Genomic DNA, 27121 nt, shown 5'->3' on the forward strand with positions numbered 1-27121 from the left:
AGGTTTTTTTATTTATTTATCCTGGCTCTTCCAAGCTTGGTAATGTGGGTTAGTATAAAACTAATCTATATGCCTTTTGCTTTTAGGCATACTCTTGTTTTACGCTAGACCCACTTAAGAGTGTTTGTTGCCAAAAAACTCTATCAGTCTCATCTGACCAAAGCACATTATCCCAGTTGAGGTCCCAGTACTGCTTAGCAACATAGACGTTTACATTTGTGAGTGTTAGTGAGAAAAGGCTTTTTCCTTGCATGCCTCCCAAACAGCTTGTTGGCATGTAAAGAGCGTCTGATGGTTGTTACGGACCCTAAGATGCCAATCTTTGATGCAGTTCTGTGACAGTGAGCTTAGGATATTTTTTTACTTCTCTTACCATTCTCCTCACTGTGAGCTGTGGCAAGATAAATTTGGGACCTTTTTCAGCCTAGTTTTTCACTGTTCCAGTTGTTTTAAACTTCTTAATGATTGCTTTGACTGTAGATACAGACAAGTTAAGGCAGGTGGCTGTTTTCTTGTAGCCATTGCCTGACTTATGAAGGTCGACACACATCTGCATTACTTAAATGGTGTGTTCTCTAGGGTTTGCCATGTTGACAAGAGGGTAAGAGTATTCACTCTCTGTGTCACGTTATATTTATATAAGGAAACAGGAAGTCATGAATTACTAATTAAAAGTTCCTAGATACCCTCACCAATTTTAACAACTACAGAAAAAAATATTTTAAAAATCTAAACAATTTTTCAGAGAAATTGTTAGGGGTGCCAATAATTGTGGGACACATGATTTCACGTTTTTTTTTCTGAATGTGTGATTTTTTTTCCACCAAAGTAAAGTACTTAAATTAAAGGTTGGATTTTTCTCTTTTTTGCTTTTGGGTTGTATGTTGTTTAAAAAAAGGAAGATTTTTAGAAGTCCAGGACCACATCTTAAACAGGGGTGCCAATAATTGTGGACAAACTGTATTTCTTTAAGCTGTCTGGGTCTGTTTTGCACTATAATTCTATGGGATAAACGCCACCTCCTGCATCTTTTTCTGCTGCTTATTTAATGTATTTAATGCAAAAACGTTATGTTAAAAATATGCCAGAAATCAAGCACTTTCTTGAAAGCTGACCAATGGCAAGCGAGTTACGTGTTGTTTCAACAGCAACAAAAACAAGAAAAATGCAAAAGATACATTAAATAGATAAACTAGACAAGTTATATTATAAATCATCCAACCAGATCTCCTGAACTAAACTGGTGAAAGTATTACCACATTTCCACACATAGATCAATGAGCACACCGCAGGCTAATGTGGCAGTTGTTATAGCAACAAAACACGCCATTTGCTGCTATTTGTAATCAAAACGACCAAAAAAAAACACTCTTGTCAGCTCTTTTTCAAAAAAGTCGCTGAGTATTTCACATAATTGTGTACGATTTCCTAATCACTGAGCAGTCAGATACCACTTTGCAATGTGAAGCCTTTAAATAGTTAAAATAATAAGGTTATGTTAGATTTGAACACCCCCTTCTTCCCTCCTCCTACACGTGATTTTCTTTTTATCAGCCCCTAGTGTCCTGTAGTACATATGATCTATCCATCCTTCCACATGTTAGAAAGCTTCAGCCGGTCAGTGGTGTGTGCGCTACTCTTGAGTCGTGGAGTGAATGAGTTTGCTCTAAACTTTTGATACTTGACAACAAGGGATTTTCTGTGTCCAAAAGTATTCCTTATATGTTCATAACATCCTTCCACATGTTAAAAGGCTTCAGCCGGTCATTGGTGTGCGCTACTCTTGAGTCGTATGGTGAATGAGTTTGCTCTACACTTTTGATACTTGAGAAGAAGTATTTTTCTGGGTAAAAAGTATTCCTTATATGTTCATAATTTCCTTTATCTTATATAAGTACATATTTTTTGACATGGATACAACATATGTCATATTTTGTTTCGTTGCATTCTGGAATAAACTTTGGAGTAAGGAAATGTACGTCTCTGTGTGTCTTCTTGCTCCCCGGCCATTAAGCCCTATGAGATCGAGAATTCGTCTAGGGGTATTCTACGAGAACAGCGGGACCTTAAACAATGTTAATTATTTAACAGGTAAGTAAACAGACATTAATGGTTCTAACACCATCACGGAATGCAGAATGGTTTAAAAAAGAAACTATTCTGCAAGTAAAGCTACTTACGCGTCTTCTAACAGCAAAAAAAAAAAAAAAAAAATCGTGGTTCCACTGGGGCTCGAACCCAGGACCTTCTGCGTGTAAAGCAGACGTGATAACCGCTACACTATGGAACCCGTATGCGGTAACACGAACACCGTTGAAAATTAAAGATATGGAACTATACCACAGCTATACACGCATACACACATTCAAATCACGACTTAACACAGACAACATGTAGGTTGATATTTAATGTGGCATTTTAACAAAGCGATTAACAATGCTACATTGTGCCTAACCGCACGGAATGAAGTAGGAGAAAGGGTAATGTCACGTTAAATACACTAAGCGCGTTCATTTCTGCATTTAATTAAATCATTTTAACAATAACGGAAATAAGAACTCCGCAGAACCCGCAGCATTCACATCCGCGGTCGCATGCGATACAAACGCAGACTGTATTCTTCCGCTAAAGACATCCGACGGCACGATCAACGCACCAGCTCTATCTGTCCATATTATTATGCAGTATATAAACATGGCGGTTTACCAACATGCATCATCGCGATATGATCATCTGTATATAGATGTCAAGTCGTAGTTTATCTCTTCGAAACGGAAAACAGAAAAAAAACCTTATCGGGACTTTAGGTTATTATACTAAGGGATTATACACTATAGCTTTTCAGTATACGATCTACCTTATCTCTATGCATAAAATATCTAAAATGCCAACACCGGGCACTGAAGGAAACTGACTAACCTAACCAAGAATAAAACGTCAGAGAAATATGGGATACAAGGTAGGTGTGAATTTTATATTTGTCGCATCCACGCAGCATCATTTCTTTATGCAATTAGACGTTTTTGGGATTCGTTATACCGTAATACCGGTGCTACTCGATCTTTAGGTGTTCGGTGCGTTCATTTAAAAAAAAATCACGCACATTCCTCATTTGCCTCTTTTTAAATATTTACTCTGCGCGTTATGTAAAAGAGAACACCGTTGCATTAATCGGGCCTGTGCATAGTTCTTTTTTTCCCCATCAACACTACCATGTCCCATCCAAACTTACAAAGGCCATATTGTCTTTATAGTTTGATTGTAGCCATAGCTTTGTCTGCATGTTGTACAACTGTTAGTAATTTGATTGAGGAAACGATACACTGCGAACACGAACCAAATCTATCAGTTTAGGTCATTTCTTGAATAAAAAGGGTAAGGTTTAGTATATTCACGAATCGTTCTTTTGTATATCAGTGTACGAGCATTTTAGCATGCAAACGCTTCCCTTTTAAGCTGATAACATGTCGGTCTATTTTACATTATATGTATCTTATATTACAGTTTTTATAACGATGTACAGGCTATATATATTTTTGCAAATGCATTTTGCAAAACCCCAAACCGTGTAACACCAATTCTTTATTTTAAAACCTGACATCATACACACCATTTCTTTCCACATAATAGTATAAAAACACAAGATTATTGTAACATGATATGAGAACATTTGGTCTAATTGTATTTACTCAAATCTATATCAGATAAAGCAGGATGGATACAAATAATAATAATACAGGCTACAGCTGCCACATTAAAAATTTAACTAACCGTAATGAATACATAATTTATAATACATATTGTTTTATCTAGTGTGTTATTCTTTTTTTTTTTTTTTTTTTTGCGTGAACAGTTTGCTGCTAAAACAGTAAATGTTCTTACCACATGACTGAATCTATACTGTAATTGACTATGAAGGGTGAGTTGCAGTAATTTGGCATTATCTAGCAGAGTACAGATTTTGTTTACAGTATCACTTAACATAATGTAGAACGCCTCTTTTTAATGCAACAGTTTACCTGTCTTCTGCCTACCTTCTTCAGATGCATCTGAAGGTTATACAATCATTGACTGTTTCATCTCTCCTGTTTCATGTTCTTTCATTCTCTCATTCTCTCTCTGTCCCTTAAACACACACACACACACACACACACACATGCACACACACACACACACTTTAAACACTGTGGTTGTGATCATTCAAATGAAATTTGCTTAATAAAAAATAATTGTAATATCAGACCAGGGTTAATTGGATTAAAAAACAGAAAAACATATTCAGCCTTTTTTGAAAATGCTCACAGTTTTTGAAACACTATGGCACCATTTCTCAAAACCCATCACACAAACATACAATAATTAGCTGAATATACTGTAAAATATGAAATATTTGCTTTAATGCATATTATGTATATATATATATTTTTATACTTTCATGCAAAAGCAAGACATTTCAAAAGTTTTTGTTTTATTTTACTTTTGATGATTAGAGCTTACAGCTCATAATAGTAAAAAATCCATCATCTCAAAATATAAAAATATTTTATATAATCAATCAACAAAAGTATCTGCAAAAAGTTCATACTTTAAAGTTTTACTTGGTCGAATCTCCTTTAGCACAAACTTCAGCTTCAGTGAGGAGTGAACTGAAGCGATCAGTCTGTGTTTCTGCTGAGGCTCTATTGAACCTTCAGCTCATCTATATTTTCTCATCTTTTTCTTGAAAATAACCCATAGATTTCACATGGGTTTCCGGACAGGCATGTTGTTTGGCCAGTCAAGCACAGTAATATCATGGTCAGCAAACCACTTGGAAGTGGCACTGCGGGCAGGTGCTAAAGTCCTTTTGCAAAGGGAAATAAGGATCTCCATGAAGCTTGCCAGCAGATGGAAGCATAAAGTTCTCAGAAAATCTCCTGATAGATGCTGTATTGATTTTGGACTTGATAGAACACAGTGGACCAACACCAGCAGACGTCACAGCATCCCAAATCATGACTGACTGTGAAAACTTCACACTGGACTTCAAGCTGCTTGGATTCTGTGCCTGTCCAGTCTTCCTCCAGACCTTGATTTCCAAATGAAATGCATTCTTTTTTTTCTTAGCCTGTGGCTTTGTAGCCCTTTTCCTGAAGACTTCTTGTGGCTACTCGTGAAGCTCTCCCAAGTGTCTGAATGGGCTTTGCTTGACAGTATTCTCAAGCTTGCACCTTTTCCTACCTAATTTTTTCTTTCCAGTCATTTAATATACTTTTATAGTAATATATTGTAATATTTAAAAATGTAATATACTCTTTGAAAAGCCAGTCAATAATGACTTACCCTCTTCTGTCTTCTGAACCATTGCCAAGTCAGCAGTCTTCTCAATTAATGCGACTTAAAACAAGAGATACTAGTCATATAAATGTTCTAATATTTTGAGATACTGGATTTTGGATACTGGAAAAGAATATACATACATGCATAGTCAGAAACTTTGTTAGATTTAGAGATAATTTACTATAAACTTCACATTTCATTATATTTAATCTTTTCTTGACTTTGAATCTGGTGTTTTTTTGCACGAGATTGGTTTCATGTCATATTATTGTAATATTGTAATATGACATTAATTAACTACACCTTATAAGACCAATGAAAGCTGCTTTGGTGTTATCTAGTGGTTTTTACTTTAAGGCGGAAAACCAAGATTTCATAGATTTTTTACATTTTAAATTATTCATTATATGGCCTACCATTTTTGCATTTAGCTGAATTTCCCAGGTATTAATTGATGAGCCTTACTAACGCATCGTGTTTATATATACATTTTGGTTACTGTTATAAAAAAATAGAGATTTGCATAACTACATTTTTTATTATATTCCCTTTACTCAGGAAAAAATTATTTAAACGATAATATTCTGTGTAAAAGTATTACTTTAAATGGTCTTTTTTTAGGCCAACCCCAGTGGAACTACCACCATTTATTCAAGTAATTTGTCTGCTCCCTTTAAGGACTTGGCTGCGAGAGAATCTAGCTGAACTCTGTTAGCTTAAATGTAGGGCAACAGAAGTTACTTATTACAGCATTTTACATATTTAACCCAACAGTTTAACACATTATAAAATCACATCCAAAGGAGGCTACAATAAAATATTTAGTTTTTAGAAACTAATCAAATTACTAACCTGAGCTGACCAGGACTTCAAAGTAAATATTTGACTGTTTCCATGCATGTGCTTCTATGTATCTGCCAACTCCTTCTGCAGAGGACATCCTTTAATTTGCTAATATTGTCTGTGATTCATTACACAGATCCCAGGGGCTGCTATGGATCGTGTTAGCCTACTTTGGCGGCTGAGGCGCCGGGCCCGTCGAGGGGCCCTGTGCATGGCGCTGTTCTGCATGACTATGGCTCTGCTGTACACCTTTTGCGCTGAAAACAGCATACCTGTCACAGATGCCATATTCGGGGTGAAGGCAAGAACTCGAGCTCAGCCAAGAGCTCACACAATTGTTAAGGTACATCAAGGACGTCACACATCCTTCTGCTCCACTGAATCTGAACATTAGAGTGAAGAAGGAATGAGTCATAACGGCTAAAAAAAATAGGCTTTCAGCACATACGGTTTCTTTGTCCATTGTCAATGGTTTTTCTGAGTAGGTTTTTGATTAAATGCCTTAAAGATAAGGTCTGTGGTTAAGACGAGCTTAACTGTTTATCCACCTTTTTCTTGACGTAAAAAAAGGGAAGCCTCCATTTGTCTGTTTAATAGGTACGGTAAATTGCCCCAGACTTTAATGATATATTGCGATGAGTAGCCAAAACGTTAAATCCATACTCAATACAATTTTAACCCCCTAGGGCAAGAAAATGCAGATAAAACATTCATAAAAGAAATTATAGACATATTAGTGCTCATAGTGCAAGTCATTTTACTTAAGAACAAACAGTCTCAGCTAAGGGGCTCCCACCATTTTCAGTGATCTGCCTAAACTCCTCTATGGCTCCTTTCATCCCGTTCTGCCTCCACAGACTTAGATTATTCTCTTATGCTTTCCTTGATTCTGCCTCTCTCTCTGCATCTCACAGTTTCTCTCTCTCTTCTCCCTGCCTTTCTCCTTTGCCATTGTAATCTGAAATACATTTAATTGAATTAATCATTAGATGCACAAGAAAAATTGGGAATGGCTTTATTACAGACTATATACAAATATACATTCGACTAAAAATAGCAGGGTTGTTTTGATAAAAATTAATTTGTACTCCTTAATATCAAGTTTGTCACTATGCCACTGACTTTAGAGTGGTCTTTACACTATGTGCTTCATTTTAGATGATTGCTCCGCCCTCAAATATGATTTGACATTTGAGAGGTCATGTAATTTTGGTCACATGACCCCACAGCAAATTGTTTTACTGGCATTCTTGTATTTATGGGGGAGCAACAAACACTAGACCTTATGTGTCCCAAGGCAGTGTCCCACTTTAGGACAATTCACCCTATAGCTTCCGATCTTATCCGCTCAGCTTTTTTTAACTGTACTGCTTCTTGGTATTGAAAATTGTATCATATTATTTTAATCAATCAATCAATCAATCAATCACTTTTAATTATATAGTGCTTTTAACAAAACAGATTGTATCAAAGCACTGAACAAAATCAAATAGGAGAATAGAGCAATAGTAATGTATAATGACGATATTAAACACTCAGTGCAGAGATGGTCTCTGTAATCAAATCAGCGATAATCACTAGAAATTAAGTGTCCCCAACTAAGCAAGCCAGAGGTCTCTGATGAAGGTCATCTCTTGATGCTGATTCACCATTTAATCTGGATATGACTGAGAAACAGAATAAGAAAGAAACAGACTAATATTAGCATAGATTTTAATAATTTAACGTATTTGAGTAATAGAAATGTATTAGTGTGTTATGTGTAAGCTAGGTTAAGGAGATGTGTCTTTAATCTAGATTTAAACTGACAGAGTTTGTCTGCTTCCCGAACAGTATTAGGGAGATTGTTCTGGAGTTCGGGTGCTAAATAGGAAAAGGATCTTCCGCCTGCAGTCAATTTTGATATTCTAGGTCAGTGGTTTTCAACCTGTGGGCCGCGGCCCCCCAGTGGGCCGCAACGGTATTGCAGGGGGGCCGCCAGTTATTATCAATAGAAATAATAATATTGCTAATGTACGTAAAAATGTGTAGTAATAATTAAATATCATAATTAATTAAATAAAAAATAATAATAATAAACTGTTACTATGCGTTCACTATTCCAGGTCGTTGATTGGTTTAAAAACAACCCGACGATTTAGGCTATGTAACATATTTTTGCTGCATACATTTAAATTTTTTTTTTAATTTTTTTGCAGTGGGCCGAGGAAACATATGTGTTTGGTTGTGTGGGCTGTGAGTTAAAAAAGGTTGGGAACCACTGTTCTAGGTTATATCAAATGGGCAGAGGTTTGAGAACACTGCGGACGTGGAGGACTATAATGTGATAAGAGCTCACTCAAGTATTGAGGAGCTAAACCATTCAGGGCTTTATATGTAATTAACAACATATTAAAATCTATCCGATGTTTGATAGGGAGCCAGTGCACTGTTGACAGAACCAGGCTAATGTGATCATACTTCCTAGTTCTAGTAAAAACTCTAGCTGTTGCGTTTTGGACCAGTGGAAGTTTGTTTATCAAGCGTGCAGAACAACCACCTAATAAAGCATTACAATAGTCGAGGTCATAAACGCATGAATTAATATTTCTGCATTTGTTGTTGAGAGCATAGGTCGTAATTTGTATATATTTTTTAAATAAACATAGTTTTACAAATGCTAGAAACATGGCTTTCAAAGGAAAGATGGCTATCAAACAGCACACCTAGGTTCCTAACTGATGGAAAAGAATTAACAGAGCAGCCATTAGGCGTTAGACAGTGTTCTAGGTTATTACAATGGGGTTTTTAGGTCCAATAATTAACACCTCTGTTTTTTTTTAGAATTTTGCATTAAGAAGTTGCTCCTCATCCAGTTTTTAATATTGATTATGCATTCTGTTAGTTTCTGAATTTGGTGTAATACCAGGCCCGGAAGAAATATAGAGTATCATCAGCATAACAGTGAAAGATAACACCATGTTTCCTGATAATATCTCTCCTGATCATTTTTCCTCAGGGGATGTATCTATTGTGACACTAAAGCTGACCGCTGCATTGTTATGATTTTATCTCTGATAGTATAGATCTTGGAAGTAAAGTAATTCATAAAGTCATTAGTGCTGTGGAGGAATATAACAGACAATATCTTGGGGAATGTCAGCACCTGTTGACGCTTTATTTTTTGTTAATTTAGTGACTGTATTGAATAAATACCAGGGGCTATGTTTGTTTTCTTCTAAAAGAGATGAAAAATAATCAGACTTAGCAGTTTTTAATGCTTTTCTGTACGCCAGGGTACTTTCCCACTAGGCTATATAGAATACTTCTAGTTTTGTTTTTCTCCAGCTGCGCTCCATTTTCCGGCTCTCTTTAGGGTGCAAGTGCCATATTTCTAGAGAGAAGAGCGGCACCACCCTAGGAGGTGAAACTCCAACTGTCTATGAATTTTGCGAGCACCACTTAGACATCCAGCCATTGAGACCCAGCAGTCTGCTGTGTATCTCATCACCCTGGTAAGCAGGGAAGAGACCAGAGCATATCAGTGTCTGACATTGTGCCTGCGAGTTCACACACCTCTTTAATGTCATTTTTAGTAATCTCTGACTGGCGAAGTTGAACATCATTAGCGCAGATGTGAATAATGAATGGTAATAATGAGTTGATGTTAAAATGATGTTAAATATGAACACACTGGTTTGTAGTGCAAACACTTTTACAGTTTACGGCACATTGTTATTTTCCTTGTTATTTACATATAACGTCTCGAACCAGAAGCCTCACCCATAGGCTCACTTCTGCGTTCAGGAAAAAGGTGGATATCCTACTGCAGATTTTTTTACTGCTGGTGATTGATAAACACTGTGTCAATTTACTTCATCTTAATGAACAAACATGTAAAAATCTAACTTTTGTTGGTCGGAGCTTATTTTCTGCATCACCTTCTTAAACAGGGATGGCATAGAAGAACCATTTTTAGTTCCACAAAGAACCATTCAGTCAAAGGTTCTTTCAAGAATGATCTCTTTCTTATCTTTTTATAATCTGAAGAACCTTCTTTCACTAAAAAGGATCTTTTATGAAGCAGAAAGGTTGTTCAGATCTTAAAGGTTCTTTATGGAACCATTTAGACAAAAAGGATTCTTCTATGGCATTGTGAAGCACCTTTTTTTAAACGTGTAATCTAAAAGACACTGAAAAAATCTTGTTGGCTTTTTATCAAGGGAACCATGTGATGCTAACTTCTTGGTTGGCCTACAAAATGGCATTCCTGCAAAACACTCTATACAGTCATGTATAGTAAACTACATGTAAATGTAAACTGCATCTTTACTGAAAATGACTATTGATCTATTGAAGGTATTGAGGGGGGCAGGAGGGTCGAAACCCATGTATACTGATCCTCAAAAGCTCCCAGGTGTCATTCCTGGAGATCCTCAAAAGCCTATTCCCATCCTGTCGTCTTCTAACTATACAATGGAGAGTGGTACTAAGGACCGCAACCTCAGGGGCAAACGACGAGAACATGGGCTATTTTACTGGCTTGTAGCGCAACCACTGAGACGTGCATTAGAGACTATTTTTGGAGGCCGACGGAGAGGAGATGTGGGTGCCGCAAATGGGGACGCTGTTGTTTTTGGGCCTAATGGAGCACTCGGAGAGGTCTGGAATGAAGAGATGTCAAGTAGCATGCTGGGAAAAAGGCTGAGGAAGGTGGTGCAGAACTATCAGGTGAGGGAAACTCAAAGACGTCTAAAATCCTTTACTTAATAAAAACACAGTGACTTGTTTTACAAGTTCTGACCAGCAAGGAATGAAGTCTACATATACAGTAGAGCTTCATCCTCAGAGGATTATGTAAAATGTAACATTTTACATAATCCTCTGAAGATGAAACTCTACTGCATATGTATATATACAAAATTCTACTGCATATGTAAATATACAGACTTCTACCTAATACTAAGTTTTAAGTTGCAACAAATATGTGATGTCTGTTTATGTATCTATATCTATCTATCATAGTCTCTTTTTGTTTTAGGCAATGAATAAATATGGAGTTCGTTACCCTGGACCTGAGAGTGCAGCACGTCATACTAAACTCAGTGGCCCTGAACTTCTTTGTCAAATCAAGAAGACGGTTCAGATTGCAACTATAACACCAGATATGGAGCCCTTTTCAGGGTTTCCTTGGGCCTCTCAGTTACCTTCACGCCAAATTACTGCTGATATTGGTCCGTTCAAGACCTGTGCAGTGGTATCGTCTGCAGGTTCTCTGAAAAACTCTGGATTAGGAAAGGAAATAGGTAATATGTGAATTTATAATGTAATCAGGAACTATTTCTTTGATCTGAAATGTACCTGTCTGAGTGATGTAATGGAAGAGCGAAAAAAGTTAACTATTATATATAATGTGAAGCATTGATAACATCATATATATATATATATATATATATATATATATATATATATATTATTTGTCCTGAATCTTTTATTGTTTTGTGTCCATGAATTTCAATAAGAGATTAGATATCTCAAATGAATAGTTCACCCCAAAACTCAGTTCATCTTCAGAACATTAATTAAGACATTTTTGACTAAAGAAAATCTCCTAAATTCTAGATGCCCATGATGCAGTGATTCGGTTCAACGCTGCACCAACTACAGGCTTTGAGAAAGATGTGGGCTCTAAAACAACAGTGCGTCTGATCAATTCCCAGGTAGTTTCTTTGATATCTGCTAAAAAGTTAAAATAACATGCAGTAATAAACTCCTAAAAATGTCTAATGTCTGTTTATTGCACAGGTAATGGCATCTGAAGATCACCATTTCCTCTCCAGTTCTTTGTACAGTGCTGGGATTTTAGTAAGCTGGGATCCAGGCCCTTATTCCTCTGATCTGCGGGAGGTAACAACTCACTTTTTCACTTTCTAGCATTTGGGATGTTCACAAATTTCCAAAGGTCATTGATTAACTAGCAAATTTAACGTAAAGAATTAACTGTAGTTTTTGTATGCCTTGGAGCACACGATTACTAAGCCACTCCTCGTTAGTATAGTGGTAAGTATCCCCGCCTGTCACGCGGGAGACCGGGGTTCGATTCCCCGACGGGGAGATGCAAACATTTTCTTTTCAACGGGGAAACCGCGCTTAGTGCTCACATACTCCCTCACATACAAAAAACATACGGCGGCTACGACTAACCAACTTGCTTGCTTTTACTACTACCACATTTCAGTAAACACATGCTACAAATGGTGTAGTTCCGCGAAATAGTAATTTTCCTTAAAAAAACACCTACACTTTTATATATATATATATATATATATATATATATATATATATATATATATATATATATATTTAATGTTGATTCTAATGTAATATAAACGCTATAAATTACTCAAAAATACTGCTAAAAATATTGGCTAAATATTAAATTGTGATAGTGTGTGTGTTGTATATATATACACACACATGCACACATTTGTATTCTATTGTAGTCAAAAAAAATAATTATTATTTTAATATATTTGGTTTAGATTTTACTTTTGTTTTTTTCTGCTTTTTATGTACATTTTAATTATTTTACTACATCAGGTTAAATTCAATGAAAATTAAATGTTGCCGCGTTAAGTGTAGCCATAATAAAAAAGTTTTATATTTAATTCACTTCCAGTAATGTATGTGCATATATATGTATATATAGTTATATTTTCCAAAATAAGTGAGATTTTGTTAAACATTCCACCTAATTTATATATTCCTCCTTTTATTTTTCCTTTCAGTGGTTCAACAAGACAGATTACCCTATATTTAAACAGTATCAGCGATATCGGCGCTTACACCCTCAGCAGCCATTTTATATTCTGCACCCACGAACGGAATGGCAGCTGTGGCAGCGAATACAAGACAACATGGTGGAGACCATTCAAAAAAACCCACCCTCTTCAGGCTTGTTGGGTAAGTTAAACCGATTTAGAAAAAACAAACCATGAAAATATTACCCCAAACTGTAAAAAACCCCACAAACTATATTTCGCGCTTCTACCCCCTAGGCACAGTTTTGATGATGTCCCTGTGTGAAGCGGTACACGTGTACGAGTTCCTGCCTTCGCGGCGGAAAACCGAGCTGTGCCACTACTACCAGCGCTTCAGTGATGCAGCCTGCACCCTAGGTGCCTACCACCCTTTACTCTACGAGAAGAACCTGGTAAAGAGGATGAACAAGGGGTCCGACCATGACATTTACACTCATGGCAAGGTCACTCTCCCTGGGTTCATGACCTTTAACTGCACCAACAGTTCCACTTCCAGCACTCAGCCCAAGACATAATCTGAGGGTAAAACTGATTTTCTTGATACACTTTTAGAATGTAACAGTAAAGCGCATTATTTAGTCTACAACTGTACAGTCTGGTCTCCGAGATCAAGACTTGGTGGAAAAACGAAAACTTAGCATTTGCTTACCGAAGGGAACTGCAATTCAAACAGACACAAAATGCTAAATATAGCGGCGAGTTCTGTATATGTGTAAACTACTGTCCGTCGTTCCTCAACTGATCCCATAGTGGCAAATTCACACCGTCTGCTGTTAACTAACAGAAAAAGATCTCAATACCACTTATCTGCCTCTCGCGTGAGAAGCTGCCACTGAAAATCACTTTCAAGCACTGCCTGACACATTACAGCGCCGATGTCAAAAGAACTGGAATTTTCAATCTAACAAACGTACAGATTATTAGACGAGTAGCCGAGATTCTGTCCATAAACGTGTAGCGTGCAAAGCTCTACGTCCAAAGCCGGCCTGCTGCTTCCATAACGTGCAGGTTTTCAATTTATGCAACGCAATCCTAACACATACTTCATGCAATATCGTTAATGATTTGCCAGCAGACACATACCATTGGCAAAACAAGGCTTTAAATGTACGTGTTTTATGAAAGCTGTAATTCGAAGGCCTGGAGATCTGTATGCATTCAGTATTTACACTGTGACGCCTTTCCTCTCATAGCACTCTGTAACCAGTTGTAGGGCCGTGGAGAATGTCCTTGCATGCTTTACTGAAATTGCACTATATCATACCTTTGGTAAACCTGTATTTAGTTGTATTTATGAAAGGAAACCACAAAATGTGCATGTTTGTCCTGTTTTATACAGATTTGAATTCCCTGAAAACATGAAAGCCGATACCCTTATGCATTTTGAAGAGAAAAGGGTGTTTATTTTTCCTAGTATTATAATTGTTCTCTTCAGTGTCGATCTAGGGAGTGTTATTGTATGCCACATCCTTTATATTTACTCGAATACACAGATTACAGTATGTAAATACCAAAACACAATTAGTAATACTGACAGCGCCTACAAATTAGGTTCGTACGAATCCTGAACGATGCGAGACAGGGTTTTAATATTTATATATTATTTAGTCTAAAAGACCCAATTTGCTTTCGAATTCATACCTTTGTACATTCAACGCAAATGGTTTTATGTTGACTTTTACAGTGGAACTGTGAAGCTTAAGTGTGAATTGAATCGAGTAAAGCGCATTATCTTACATTTCAACATTTTGAACCACGTTCTCTTTCATGTAAAGGAATCTTTATATACTCCCGAACAAAATCTTAAGACCGGGGACATTACCAGCATTCATATTTCACGCTGGTGGGGTGTAAGTACTGCTTTAAAATGTCAAAAGAAGAAACAGGCCAATACAAGACAAAAATGAAATATATATATATATATATATATATATATATATATATATATATATATATATATATATATATATATATATATATTAAAAAACTGCATTTAAACTGAAACAGGCTGATCAAAAGTTTAAGACCATAGCCTCAAAAAGTTAGTGGCCATGTTACGGAAGCATTCCTCTCGACCGAGGTCCCTGTCTGAGCAGTAATCACTGGACAGGACAACACCGTACATCACAACAAGCGCCTGATGAAGGGCTTTTTTTGTCCCATTGCTCTCAGGATCTTTGGGGAATTGTGAAATGAATGCCTAACTGAGTTTAAACTTGGCAGTGATGGCATGTTGCGAGTGCGGCACACTCAAAGACAGAAAGACATTTGTCTTTGCTATCAGGAAATCGTTAGTGTTACTGCCTGAAAAACAATGGCATGAAAGCCATATGTTTGTGCATATTGTAACTTTTTAAGGCTGTATAGTCTCAAACTTTTGATAAGCTAAAGAACAGGCTGTTTGAGTTTAAATGCAGTTTTACATAAATTGGCTATTTTCTGTTTTTTATCTCTTGGTCCTTGTTTCATCTTTTGGCATTTTGAAGCGGTGCTTACAACCTGGTTACGACCCACCAGCGTGAAATACGAATACTTGTAATGTTTCCCCTGGTCTTACGATTTTGTTCAGGAGTGTATGTAATTTATAGCATACAGCAGATTAATATTATGAACATATTTCAAAAAAAAAAAAAAAAGGGTTAGCATAGAATGTATTTTTTTTGCTCAGACTACTAACAGCTGTTTTTAATTTATAAAATGATGCTATTGTCTGCAAACTGGACTGCTTCCAAGTATAATTCAGACGTGTCTCGCGTAAATGAATTTTGTCATGTCTTACATAGGTAAACCAATTCAGATTGATCAAACTAATCTGGGCTATGCACATGTGAACAACTGTCAAATGTTTCTCTAATGCAACGACAGTTTTTTCTTTTAAAGAATCTTCCCTTTAAGCACTCTGATTTAATGTCTGTTGAAATTTAAATGCCAAAGTTGTAGTGTACAAATAATTCAACTGAACTGTCGGGACTCGATGGATGAGACTGTGATAAGATGAAGCATAACTGAACAAAGCCTTGTGCTTTTTGGTTAATGTTACTTGAAGGACATCTAATGTCCTTCACTTTATGCAGGATGGGAACAACCACTTCTCTATTATACGTTACTGTAACACATACAAATATATCTTATTCCGGCTTAATGCATGGTTCACATTTTAGGCTATTACTAGCTAAACAAGTGGGACATTGTGTGCAAAGGTGAGCATGAATATCTAGCTCTGTTAACTTGCCGGTGAGGACATTGTAACCCCAAACCTGGCAAATAAATTTCATCACAAATGGCATTGAAATGGAAATGCTCTCGACACCTTTCGGTTTGACTGGTTCAGTGTTCTTCCTGTGTACAAATACTTGTGCGCCACCAGAACCTTGTCAGTGTTATTGTTTCGATTAATATGCTCTATGCAGTACTGTACAGTAACATCTTCTGTAAGATTCTAAAAATTCTATAAGCTGACAAGAAGTTAAAAGAATAGTCAATTCTGCAATTGGTATCAAGAACATACATTATGTAAATTATTGTATTGCTTTTACCTTAATTATATTAAATTTGTAAGTGAATTTTAAGTATTATTTTAATTCAACATGTACATATTCTTAAACAACATTATATGGCTCTTGGAAAACTTACTGTTATAACCTGCTTGTCATATTTTCTCTTCACTGGAACAATTAGAAGACTAATAAAACAACTACTGCTTAAACTGTAAAATTGTCTTTTTTTTCTAAGGGTTTCACTATGCTGTAATATAACAAAAAAACCCTATTCAAATAAAAATTAAATAGAAAAAAAAAATAATATCGGTCTCCCCGTCGGGGAATCGAACCCCGGTCTCCCGCGTGACAGGCGGGGATACTTACCACTATACTAACGAGGAGCTCCATAATAAAACCGCCTAAACCGAGGGTAAAGTACTTAACAACAGTCCGATCATGAACGTTTTTTTCTGTTATTAAATAAGTATTAAATATTAAAAATAAAACAATTAAAATATTTAATAAGTTGTTATAGTTTAATTTTTTTAATATTGTATTTTAGTTACCAGTCTGGAACTCAAAAGACTTGTCCATCTTCACTGTGCAACAAAAACAAAATAGCCAAATAATTTTTCTTCATATTGTATATCCTAGGAGTATGTGAGCACTAAGCGCGGTTTCCCCGTTGAAAAGAAAAGGCTTGCTTCTCCCCGTCGGGGAATCGAACCCCGGTCTCCCGCGTGACAGGCGGGGATACTTACCACTATACTAACGAGGAGTGGCTTAAAAAAACACATGTTACAGGCCCTAAAAAAACAACTGCACTAAACTACCCCAGTTATGATCACGCAGCGAAGTACAAAACACCTGATAGTTTGTTACCGCTGGTCAAGTCTTCCATTCAAAATAATTAATTTGGTTTACTAAAAAAAAAGGCAATTTTACAGTGAATAAGGTCAAAACCCAACGTTTTATTGATGTAAGAAGCACAGCTCACAAAATAATTACTTTCAAAGCAAGCAGCTTTCTATAACTGGAACGCGAATAAAATCGGTTTAAATCGGTATTTTTTTTGCCCTCACAATAAACTCCCCAACGCACGGAAACGAAAACGTGTGCATCGTTCGGAAACTATTTTTTAAACAAACATTTTACAGTTGTTTATTATTTTGTAATATAACCTAAAAGGCATTATCATGTTCGTGACACACCCATTTGAAAGAGCGAATGGAGGGCTGCCACTTATCCTTAATATAGAACAAAGTCGAGAAAAAATGATACTGCACACGAACCCGGTTTTTCGCATTTTTTTCGCATAGAGCCGAGTTCCCGCAGCGCTGTTTAAATTGGCTACATGCAACTAGTACTAGAAAACACAAAGGTCTGCAGTTTATTTTCTAATTCGGTTATCACACAGTAACAAGCAACAGCCACAGTTTTTAACTTTAAAACTCAGACAAGAAAGAAAAGACAAAATACTTACTTTCCGCCGATGTACTGCTTCAAACTCTCGATGGAATGCAATATGGCTTTATATGAGTTGAACACGGTTAAAGTTGACTTATATTATAAATATGACCAATATTAGCTCTAAACGTGAATGTATTTGCTACATGCGTAACAACATTTCAAAGCAAACTAGATTGAATGTGGAGACCTTAATACAAATATTAATTATTCATAGAAATACTCTCACCTGTCATGAACTTTATTACGTGGTTAGATTAACCTATGCAAACGTTTTTACCCAAACTGACCTTAAAATGGTTTTATATATACAAACACGTATCAGCTGTCTGATGACGGCTGGGAATCGAAATATAGGATGCAGCCACCTATAGGGACCTGCGTGCTGACTGTTTCCACACAAGTTTCCTGAATGCTAGCACCCCATGTGGCCTGGACGACACGGCAACGAGACTTCATTAATTGTATGAAAAGTATACTTTATTATGGGTTTTTAAAAGTTCATATGAGTCCCAAACATCAAGCTGACATGCATGAGAGGTCAAAAAACCTCTTATACTAGGCGTTTATTTTTAACGTATTTGTACAACGACTCCCAAACGATTCGTTCAACGATTTAAGTGTTTTCTGAGTTTTTTAACGTTCTAAAAGCGGCACCTAGTGGCAAATAATGCATTTGCATTCTCATTCAGACCAACGCGTAAAGACCAAGTGAGTGGGCAATATGTTCATGTTTTTTTTACTTCAGTATGAAACGGCTGAGGCCCTGGGACTCGTTCTAAAAACGACTAATTTCAATAAGTTCGAGTCGACCCTTTCTTTTGAGAGACAATAACTATACATGGTGCACTTTCAGATTTAAAACTTTGCAGGATGTTTTCATTCACTTAGAACTAACTGTATTACACACTGCTTAAAAAGTAATTTTATGCCTTAGATAATCAAAAATCCATAAAGGGCACTTTAATACTGAATACATTCACAATACAGGTAAAACATAGGTGTTTTTTTAACTTTCAGCCAGTTATATGTAGTATTTATATTAAATTAATGTTTTGTAGGTCATATAAAACTTCTTTAATGATTTATTTTATTATTATTATTATTATTATTTTTGTCCCATGCTGTCGTTTCAATAAAGAATTGCTTGAGAAGAAATATGAAACATGATGGGTGATAAAAACAAAGAAAAATAAAGGTTAATCTCTCATGAATGGAATATTTGTATTGGAATTTTTTTTGTAATCAAAGGTACACAATATTATTCAATGCTTAAAACGTTTTACTAAATGATTTTTTTTTTTTGCAAGAAATTCCCAGAATTGCACATTTTCTGTTATGGCAGCTCTATTATCAGTGAATTAGGTTAATCAGTGAACCCAGATAGTACAGATGTCTTTCAGATGTCGGTTTTACATACATTCTAATTAATATACAGCACATCTTAAAGACATCTAATCAACATCAATTTGACATCTGATGAGCAAACACACTTTAAAAAAAAGTCGTCTTTCAAATGTAAATGCAGATATCAAATAGATTATATGAGCCTGTAAAAAAAGCTGATTGTAATCAACAGTCTGTGTGTATCTAAACTAAGCACTGAATATCAAACTTAAAACTCTTAAATATGTAAATGTAATTGTAACAAAAAAACAACTAAATCTACTCTGACTGTGTGCATACATATAAAACTCAGACTCAATTGTAATACAAATATCAGGGTATACAAAATAGTAGAAAATGAACATCAGGTTATAGTTTTGGAAACGATTGACCTTACAGTTACAATTTCTGATTCAGTTGGACACTGAACTCAAATAGTCACACTGTTCTCAATGCGGTCTGGAGACAGGTAAGGATAGGGTAACTCCAGCTGGCTGTTTCTGTCTGCGATGTCTTTTGCTATCATATTCAGCTCTCTCCGGACCTCCTCTACAAGCTTGACGATTGCACCACTGCTGAAGTACCACTCATTATAATGGCACAAGGGCACCTAAAGAGGAAGCAATGAAAGTAATGGCATGCTATAGTAAAAAATTGAAGTGTAAGGTCCATGCAGCGTTACGTGGGAGATTGTAACACTTACAAAGTCAGTGGCAGGCTGTGAGAGTAGAGACAGGACGCTAAGGACGTGGCAAGAGGAGTTTACTTCAGGAAGGAAGGAGAAAATATCCTCCTCGGACACTGAGCCTTTGGTCTGAGAAGGTGGCTGTGACATGGCTGCTGGACTGTTTGGTATCCAAATGTTATAATCCAGCTAAATGTGGAGGAGAGGGGGGTTGAGATGAGTTTTAGTGAATGCTAATTGGAATGCTAAGAGGATATAATAAGCTGTTCCTGACCACTTCCGTCAGATTACTGAACATACCTGAGAGAAGTTCACAGCTGCATGAAGTGCTGAGCAGGAAAAGATCACCATGGTAACAAACTTGCCCATTTCGTCTGCGGTCTGAAATGACTGCGGAGCTCCTAGAGAGAGCATGACATGAAGAGAAAGGAATTTATAAATATATATCATCTTTATATTATAAATATTAAATATTAATATTAATTCATAATGTTTAATAGTTAAACCACGTGGCATTTTATGTCCTGAAATAACCTTACCCTGTCATAAAAAGGCCAAATCACCTTATCTTTGTCAAAGGTTCCTAAGTTCCTAAAAATTATGGCTACTTATGCTAACTACTTAACTACTAACTAAACTACTTTAATCATGTTCAATTAGAATTACGCCCTCCCAAAATTCTTAATTCATAACCATCATGTTTTTGGGGAGTCACACCTCATAACCTGTTCCAAATTAAAAAAAATCTTGCCTTGTCATAAAAAGGTCAAATTATTGGACATTTTAAGAGATGAGTGTTCTAATAATGATATCAGGACAAAATCATTTCTGACCAAAATATACGAAATGTGTGTCGTGTGATTGAACCCTTGTAACAGTTCTCTTCCTGAACCTGTGTCACTGAGGCCGAGGAATCCCTCCGTGAAGATCTCTTTAATCCAGTTCTGTAGTTCAGAGTCGTGCTGGACGTCCTCGTCATTGCAGTAATACAACCGAATCCAACCTGAAACAAACCTGCATGGCAAACGCAAATCACGTGCTTACTTCAAACCTAAAGAGGACTGTGAATGCTAAATGCCGATGAAAGTACCTATGCAGAGCATCCCAGACCCTGAGTGCATCTTGTGCATAATAGCAGATAGACAGCGCATCCAGTCCTCGAGCTCTTACATCATCTGGCACACACATTGAGCTGTAGCGGAGACGCTGTATTCCTCGGGCCATTAGCAGTGGTATTGCATCCAGACCACAGGCTATTGACTGCAGAGAACGGAAATAGAAACCACTTAAAATTAGACCAAATCACAGGTCTAAAAATGGATTCTGTTCTTACACTTTCTTCGCAGAGTAAAAAGACAGGAATCACCAAAACCGACCTTGTCAAAAACCCCTTTTGTGGCCAGAAGTGTGACTCTAGCGTTAATGTTAATCTGAAGAGTGCTCCAGACATGAGGCATTAGGAGCTGAAAAAAAGCAGAGCAGTTTATAAGTTAAGCAGTTAAAGCATTCGACATTAAATGATCAAAATCGACGGAAGCCCTTAAAAAAAGCTAAATAAAAAATAATGTTTTTTTTTTAAACTGTAATGCCTATGGGAAATATAAATTCACAGTTGCAAGTAATAAAGTCCAATTTTCAGAAGAAAGACTAATACATTCTCAGAATCTGAAAAAAAAACTTTTTATTTCTATTATTTTTTATTTAGTGGCAGAAACTACTACGCAAGACAAAAATGATCAAATGAATTCAATTGATAAGCATCGAGAAAGTCTATTTATAAAGCCCAATTAAGACAAAAAAACCTTTTTATTTCTATTATTTTTTATTTAGTGGCAGCCCAAAGCCCAATTAAGACCAAAAAAAACTTTTTATTTCTATTATTTTTTATTTAGTAGCAGCCCAAAGCCCAATTAAGACAAAAAAAACCTTTTTATTTCTATTATTTTTTATTTAGTGGCAGAAACTACTACGCAAGTCAAAAATGATCAAATGAATTCAATTGATAAGCATCGAGAAAGTCTATTTATAAAGCCCAATTATATTGAAGACCATTTTTTTTACCACATATAAAATAAATCATATCATTACTATGAGAAAGAAAAGTCTATAAACTATAATGTACACATAATTATGACATGAAAGTTAAAATTATGATATAAAAAGTAAAAATGATGTTAAAATATATTATACGTGGCCCGCCAAGCATAATTAAATGTGCAGTTTCACAATATCGCCACAAGATGATAGCACAAAATTGTAGACCAGATGTAACTGTAAGACTGTGAGAAGTGTTTGAGTTTAGAGCAGAGGTTTCCATATAAACCAGATTCTATGGTGATTTAGTTTAAAGACATTCTCAACAACACTGACGCTGAAAATAGGAGAAACGTTGTGGACAACAATGCAGTAAGAATACTTTTTAATCCACAAACCACCAACATCTACAATGGATTTACTGTAGTAACAGTAACTGTGGTATTGGGGCAGAAATGTAAGATATTTATATAGAATCTTACATTATTCATGTAGACATAAAGGCCAACTGGCCTAGTAAATGGCCCCCTAGTGGTCAAAGTCAACACTGCATGTTTCCGTATGTTTGTTTGTACCTGGTAAAGAGGATGAATCTCGGGGAGCTGTCTGAGCGTGGCGGTACAGCACACCTCACCTAAAAGATGAGTGCGCAAGAAATGGGAAAGCAGCTGATGAACTTGAAAATCTGAATTACGGACCCACATCTTCGCTAACAACCAATCCGGTGCAGAATCGGAGGGCAAGAAAACAGGATTCCGTGGACCAGGAGCCTGTTGAAGCTAAAATATTAAGATTTGGGTCTTCATTTCAGCATTCAGTTGGTCAGTAAAATTCAGCCAAAACAGAATTTCTGTAAATAATGAGAGATTGGTGACTATTACAGTTAAAAAGCGATTAAAATATTTTACTTGTATAGCCACGGGCTTTAGTTCTCCTTGCGGACTGTAGTGCAGCAGGCATAAAGGAGCAGCCAAGTAGGACTGTTTGCCATTGATAGTATTAGCAGGCAGCTGATCCAGTATCTCATAATCCAAAAGATACACACGTCCTCTCTGTTCAATGCACATTACGTAGTTACGTAAACGCGTAATTGCAAAACAATTCTGTGCTGTTAAAACTGTCCAAATGCTCTGTAATCTCACACTTGCACACTTGTTCGCACCTCCATCTCCTGTTCCAGTGATGAGTCCTCCGGAAGAAAAGGTTCGACCATCTCTGACGTGACGGATAGGTTAGGTGGCAGGTTACGGATCTGTCTTATACACAGAGGGTTGCAACCATTGAGGCACTGATATCCGAAGAACGCATCCTCTCGCCAATGAGCCTGAACATATTCTATGAGAAAAAATAAATATACATGTACTATTAAAATGTTACATAATAACAATCATCGTCATTCATGGTAGATTAGATGTTATTTGTTTGGCATACTGGCAATTGTGTTCTCCCTTCCACTGAAAAGGAAGAACGTCTCAAGTTCCTGCAGGTTTCTCCAAGATGTTCTTCTTTCTATAAAACTCTTGATGTAGTGCACATTGTTAACTGGGCTAAAGGACGAGGAGAATTGTTTGACATTTTATTTTCAAATTCAGCTCATACCGCACAACAATAAATGAATATAAATCTAGTTTGTAATGAAGCTTTAGGAAAGCTAAATCACAACCGTTGACGGATGTAAGTCAAGTTCGGTCCTAAAGTTGTAACGCTGGTCATGTCTACACAGTGAGGACCACCTTCAACAAATGTGCCCCACCTACAAATAATAAAGAAACCCCAAAACATCTTCATTAAACGTAAAAAAAACAGATGGGAGTACAAAAACAATAAACTGTATATAGTAGAGATGTTACATTCAACAAAGAAGCTCTGAAGCTTTTATAAAAACAACAACAACACATTTAGTATCTGGTTCAAACAAAGCAAAGTACACAAATGAATGACTTTGACATTGACCATTGTTTATATACAATAATACAAAACAATGATCGTTCTGAAACCAACAGCTGTAATAGAAAGCTGTTATTGATTTTTATGACCACTAGGTGGATAGAATATTTGAATAATGAACCTTTTTGTAATACAGTTTTGTTGAAAGCTTTGCTGGTCAACTCGCCATCACTAAAATATAGTGCAATGAAGCAATTAAGTGGTCGAGCGCAACAGAGGCGAAGAAAGAGGAGAAAGAAAGAAAGAGGGAAAGAAAGAAGAGCTAAGAAACTGTCTTTAATTACTTGAAAAAGATCAGGGTTCTCCAACTCAAATACCCACACTTTCGTCTTTGCACTTGACTTCTTATATGACTTATATTTGGTGTTCAAGCTGAAGATCACAAGGCATTAGTTCAAACCCAGCTTCAACACACTTCATACAAGTTTTTGACCAAAGCGTTAAGACATTTCAAAGCAGACTTGTCAATTCTTTACATACTTCGAGCAGCAAACGGAAATGTGCCAGAACTACTCATGCGTCCTCTCTCAGGTCATCCTTTCATGCACATACAAAGTTTGGCCAGACAAGACATTGCGGAAAGCTATATCTATTTTAGAGCGTGTTCTGTAAAACCTGCCAACGTGCTTTACAATAACGGTTCGGACATCTTTCGATAACTTGTCGCCAGCATCGTCTGAATGCGATCTAATCCGATATCGATGAAAATCGGACAACGTGAATTTGAAAAAGTAGGTTTCTCGCTTTATTCAATATTGTGAAATCTCTTGACCCCTAGGCAGCTTCAGTTAGAGACTTGCTATGGTTAATATAAATACATACCTGATAAACCGTTGTTTATGTTGGAGATCCCTCTCTCTGTGACTGATCAGAATTTCTAACGTTTCTTGCTTTTTTAGACATGCTAGAAAAGAGAAACATCGTGCGATTTTGATGCGAAGTCCAGGAAATAATAAGGATATTGCTGATTACCTAATTACCAAGCAATAAAAAAACTGAAACAGCTCACTTTTTTCATTCCGAAGCTCGACGTAACCATCTGCTGTCCGGATCCATTTATGACAAGGAAAAACCTCCACCTCAGGATCCTCAGATTTCCGTCTCACCTGAACATCCCGGCAGTGCCAGTTCAGGTCCGGAAAACCAGGCCGAGCCTCAAGACGGAGTCTTATCAGAACCACCGCACCCACTTCCTCTTTAGGCTCGATGACTACTGCATAGGCCTGTCCCAAAAAAGAAAAAGACCACATTTGCATGTGCACCTGCGAGACGGGGTCACGGTCAAAAAGAATGCTGCCATAGTGAACGATTCTGTTATCTAACAGTCAGTTGACATATTATATCCTAGTCAGGTTCGAACGGGTTACCAGCAAACGCTGCAGTGTCCTGTAGCTGTTAAAGGACGTTTTTGATTACAGAAAGATAGACAGAGGAAGTGATACAGTGGAAAAAAAGAAGCGGTTTTGTCCTGTGTGTGCGCGCTTGCGTATGAGTGCATAGGTTTAAGGGTGTAATGTTGTTAGGTGGATTTTGACACATTGTCTATGTAAGTTATGCTACTGTTCAGTGACATGTCTTGACAAAAGACTTTTTAAGGATGCATTAAATTGATCAAAAGTGATAAAGACACGTATATTTCTTGAGGAGCAGATCAGCACATTGTAATAATTTCTTAAGGATCATTTGACACTGAAGACTGATTATGCTGTAAATTTTTTGCTTTGCCATCACAGGAAGAGAATTAGAAAATCAACACAAAACTTAAAAACACATAAATGTAAATAGTATTTTAAATAGCATTTTACACCGTTGCTGTTTTTATTTTAAAAAATGAAGGAAAATATATTGTCTTATAAAACTACTGAGTACATAATCTAACATAAGCTGATTTAATGTGTATTGGGTTATGATATTGTGTTTGTTACTTACAGCTACCTTTGTGTTTTTATGATTTATGATTTTATTTGTAAACAGTTAAACCTGTAAAAACAGAGTTCAGAGTCAGGGGTTGTCTTGTCGAGATTGGTGATTGTCTTACTGAGCCTGGCAAGAGAGAGTGCTCCACTCTGACTGAAGGGCTCTCACCCAGAGTACCGATCAAAGAGATCCAGACCCCGCCATACGTTCCTGACAGCGGAGATGCTGAGGTTCGAATGGTTACATGAAAGCCGTCCATTCCTCAGGGTAAAGTTTCCAAGAATTAAAAGAAGTGGCCTACAAATGAAAATCAATACTGTGAACTGGAAATAACTTTTACAATGTAAGACTGCTAAAACGAACGCATGGCACGACAGTCCATTTTAGCTAAAAATTGAAATAGGAAAATGGCAAAATCATGTGCAAATGAAGAAGCGAAGCACAAACAAAATGGAAAGCAGAGGCGGGGGGTGTGAATGTAAAACAATAGGAAAATTATTTTTGTGGAGGTACAAGAAATATTCAAATGTTATCAACTGATAGCATGTTAAAGTCATTTCCAGCTAGAAAATAAAAAGAGACACTTCACAGAATTTTCCAAAACATGTGTTTAATCAACGTTCATGTATAAATCAAATCCCCGGCGTAAATGTCCTACTTATTTGTGTATGCATACTACATTGCGTTAATAAATATTTTTCTCAATGAGCTGTATGTTTTGGCATTTTCTCTTTTTTTAATGTATTATTTAGACCTTTAGAAAACGCTATGTTCGTTATTTGCAAATGTTTGCATACAGAAGTGACAAAAACGACATTCCCTATTTGAATTGTAAATGCTATAGCCTATAACTTGTAACTATGTAACTACTTTACATTTGAAAACTACAGTAACATTAAACGAGATAATTCAAACATTTTCTGTGTTGAAACGTTGCTCGAAACCACCGCCTTATGCACTTAAGCTAGTACACACCAGAAAACAAGAATTGCAGAATTTAGTGCTTCTCTTCTCATCTGTGCATTATTTAAAAAAAACTATATCTGGTAGCGGTAGCATGACACGTTCGGTTAAAAAACGCAAAAGACAATGAAATGACAAGGACAAGTGCTTTAACTTACCTCCCCAGTGTTTTCTCTGAAGATGTGAGTCGAGTGTACTGATGGCAAGGAGTTTATCACTTTATCTCACCACAACCAATCGCGTGTGTGAATGGGCTAGTCATACTGTCTTCCGGATGTGTG

General features: G+C 36.5%; 2 protein-coding genes and 4 non-coding genes across 7 annotated transcripts; 2 read left to right on the top strand and 4 right to left on the bottom strand.

Moving 5' to 3' along the window:
* Positions 1-2217: 2217 nt before the first annotated feature.
* Positions 2218-2290, bottom strand: trnav-uac. Its single transcript has one exon. It is a non-coding gene; the product is annotated as a tRNA-Val (tRNA).
* Positions 2291-2404: 114 nt separating this feature from the next.
* Positions 2405-14472, top strand: st6gal1 (ST6 beta-galactosamide alpha-2,6-sialyltranferase 1). Of its 2 annotated transcripts, XM_043222129.1 has the most exons (8): positions 2410-2959; positions 6299-6505; positions 10501-10872; positions 11183-11447; positions 11764-11861; positions 11947-12048; positions 12930-13104; positions 13200-14472. In XM_043222129.1, the coding sequence occupies exons 1-8, from the start codon at positions 2948-2950 to the stop codon at positions 13475-13477; spliced, it is 1509 nt and encodes a 502-aa protein (XP_043078064.1). In that variant the 5' UTR covers positions 2410-2947; the 3' UTR covers positions 13478-14472. The 2 variants fall into 2 exon arrangements, with proteins under 2 accessions (XP_043078065.1, XP_043078064.1); XM_043222130.1 differs by lacking the exon at positions 10501-10872 and having other exon boundaries at positions 2405-2959.
* trnad-guc lies at positions 12185-12256 on the top strand. Its single transcript has one exon. It is a non-coding gene; the product is annotated as a tRNA-Asp (tRNA).
* A 2298-nt stretch (positions 14473-16770) lies between the features above and the next one.
* On the bottom strand, positions 16771-16842 carry trnad-guc. The gene has a single exon. It is a non-coding gene; the product is annotated as a tRNA-Asp (tRNA).
* Positions 16843-17147: 305 nt separating this feature from the next.
* trnad-guc lies at positions 17148-17219 on the bottom strand. The gene has a single exon. It is a non-coding gene; the product is annotated as a tRNA-Asp (tRNA).
* Positions 17220-19107: 1888 nt separating this feature from the next.
* Positions 19108-27088, bottom strand: zgc:152891 (uncharacterized protein LOC767741 homolog). Its single transcript, XM_043221553.1, has 15 exons — positions 26999-27088; positions 25999-26174; positions 24970-25183; positions 24783-24864; positions 23677-23766; positions 23445-23560; positions 23176-23348; positions 22922-23065; positions 22589-22792; positions 21356-21442; positions 21070-21239; positions 20872-20993; positions 20280-20380; positions 19998-20168; positions 19108-19904 (listed from the first exon to the last, which is right to left on the bottom strand). The coding sequence occupies exons 2-15, from the start codon at positions 26134-26136 to the stop codon at positions 19725-19727; spliced, it is 1992 nt and encodes a 663-aa protein (XP_043077488.1). The 5' UTR covers positions 26137-26174; positions 26999-27088; the 3' UTR covers positions 19108-19724.
* Between the last annotated feature and the right edge of the window lie 33 nt (positions 27089-27121).

Source organism: Puntigrus tetrazona, chromosome 21 (assembly GCF_018831695.1).
Source record: "Puntigrus tetrazona isolate hp1 chromosome 21, ASM1883169v1, whole genome shotgun sequence".
In the NCBI taxonomy this organism is placed as follows: Eukaryota; Metazoa; Chordata; class Actinopteri; order Cypriniformes; family Cyprinidae; genus Puntigrus; species Puntigrus tetrazona.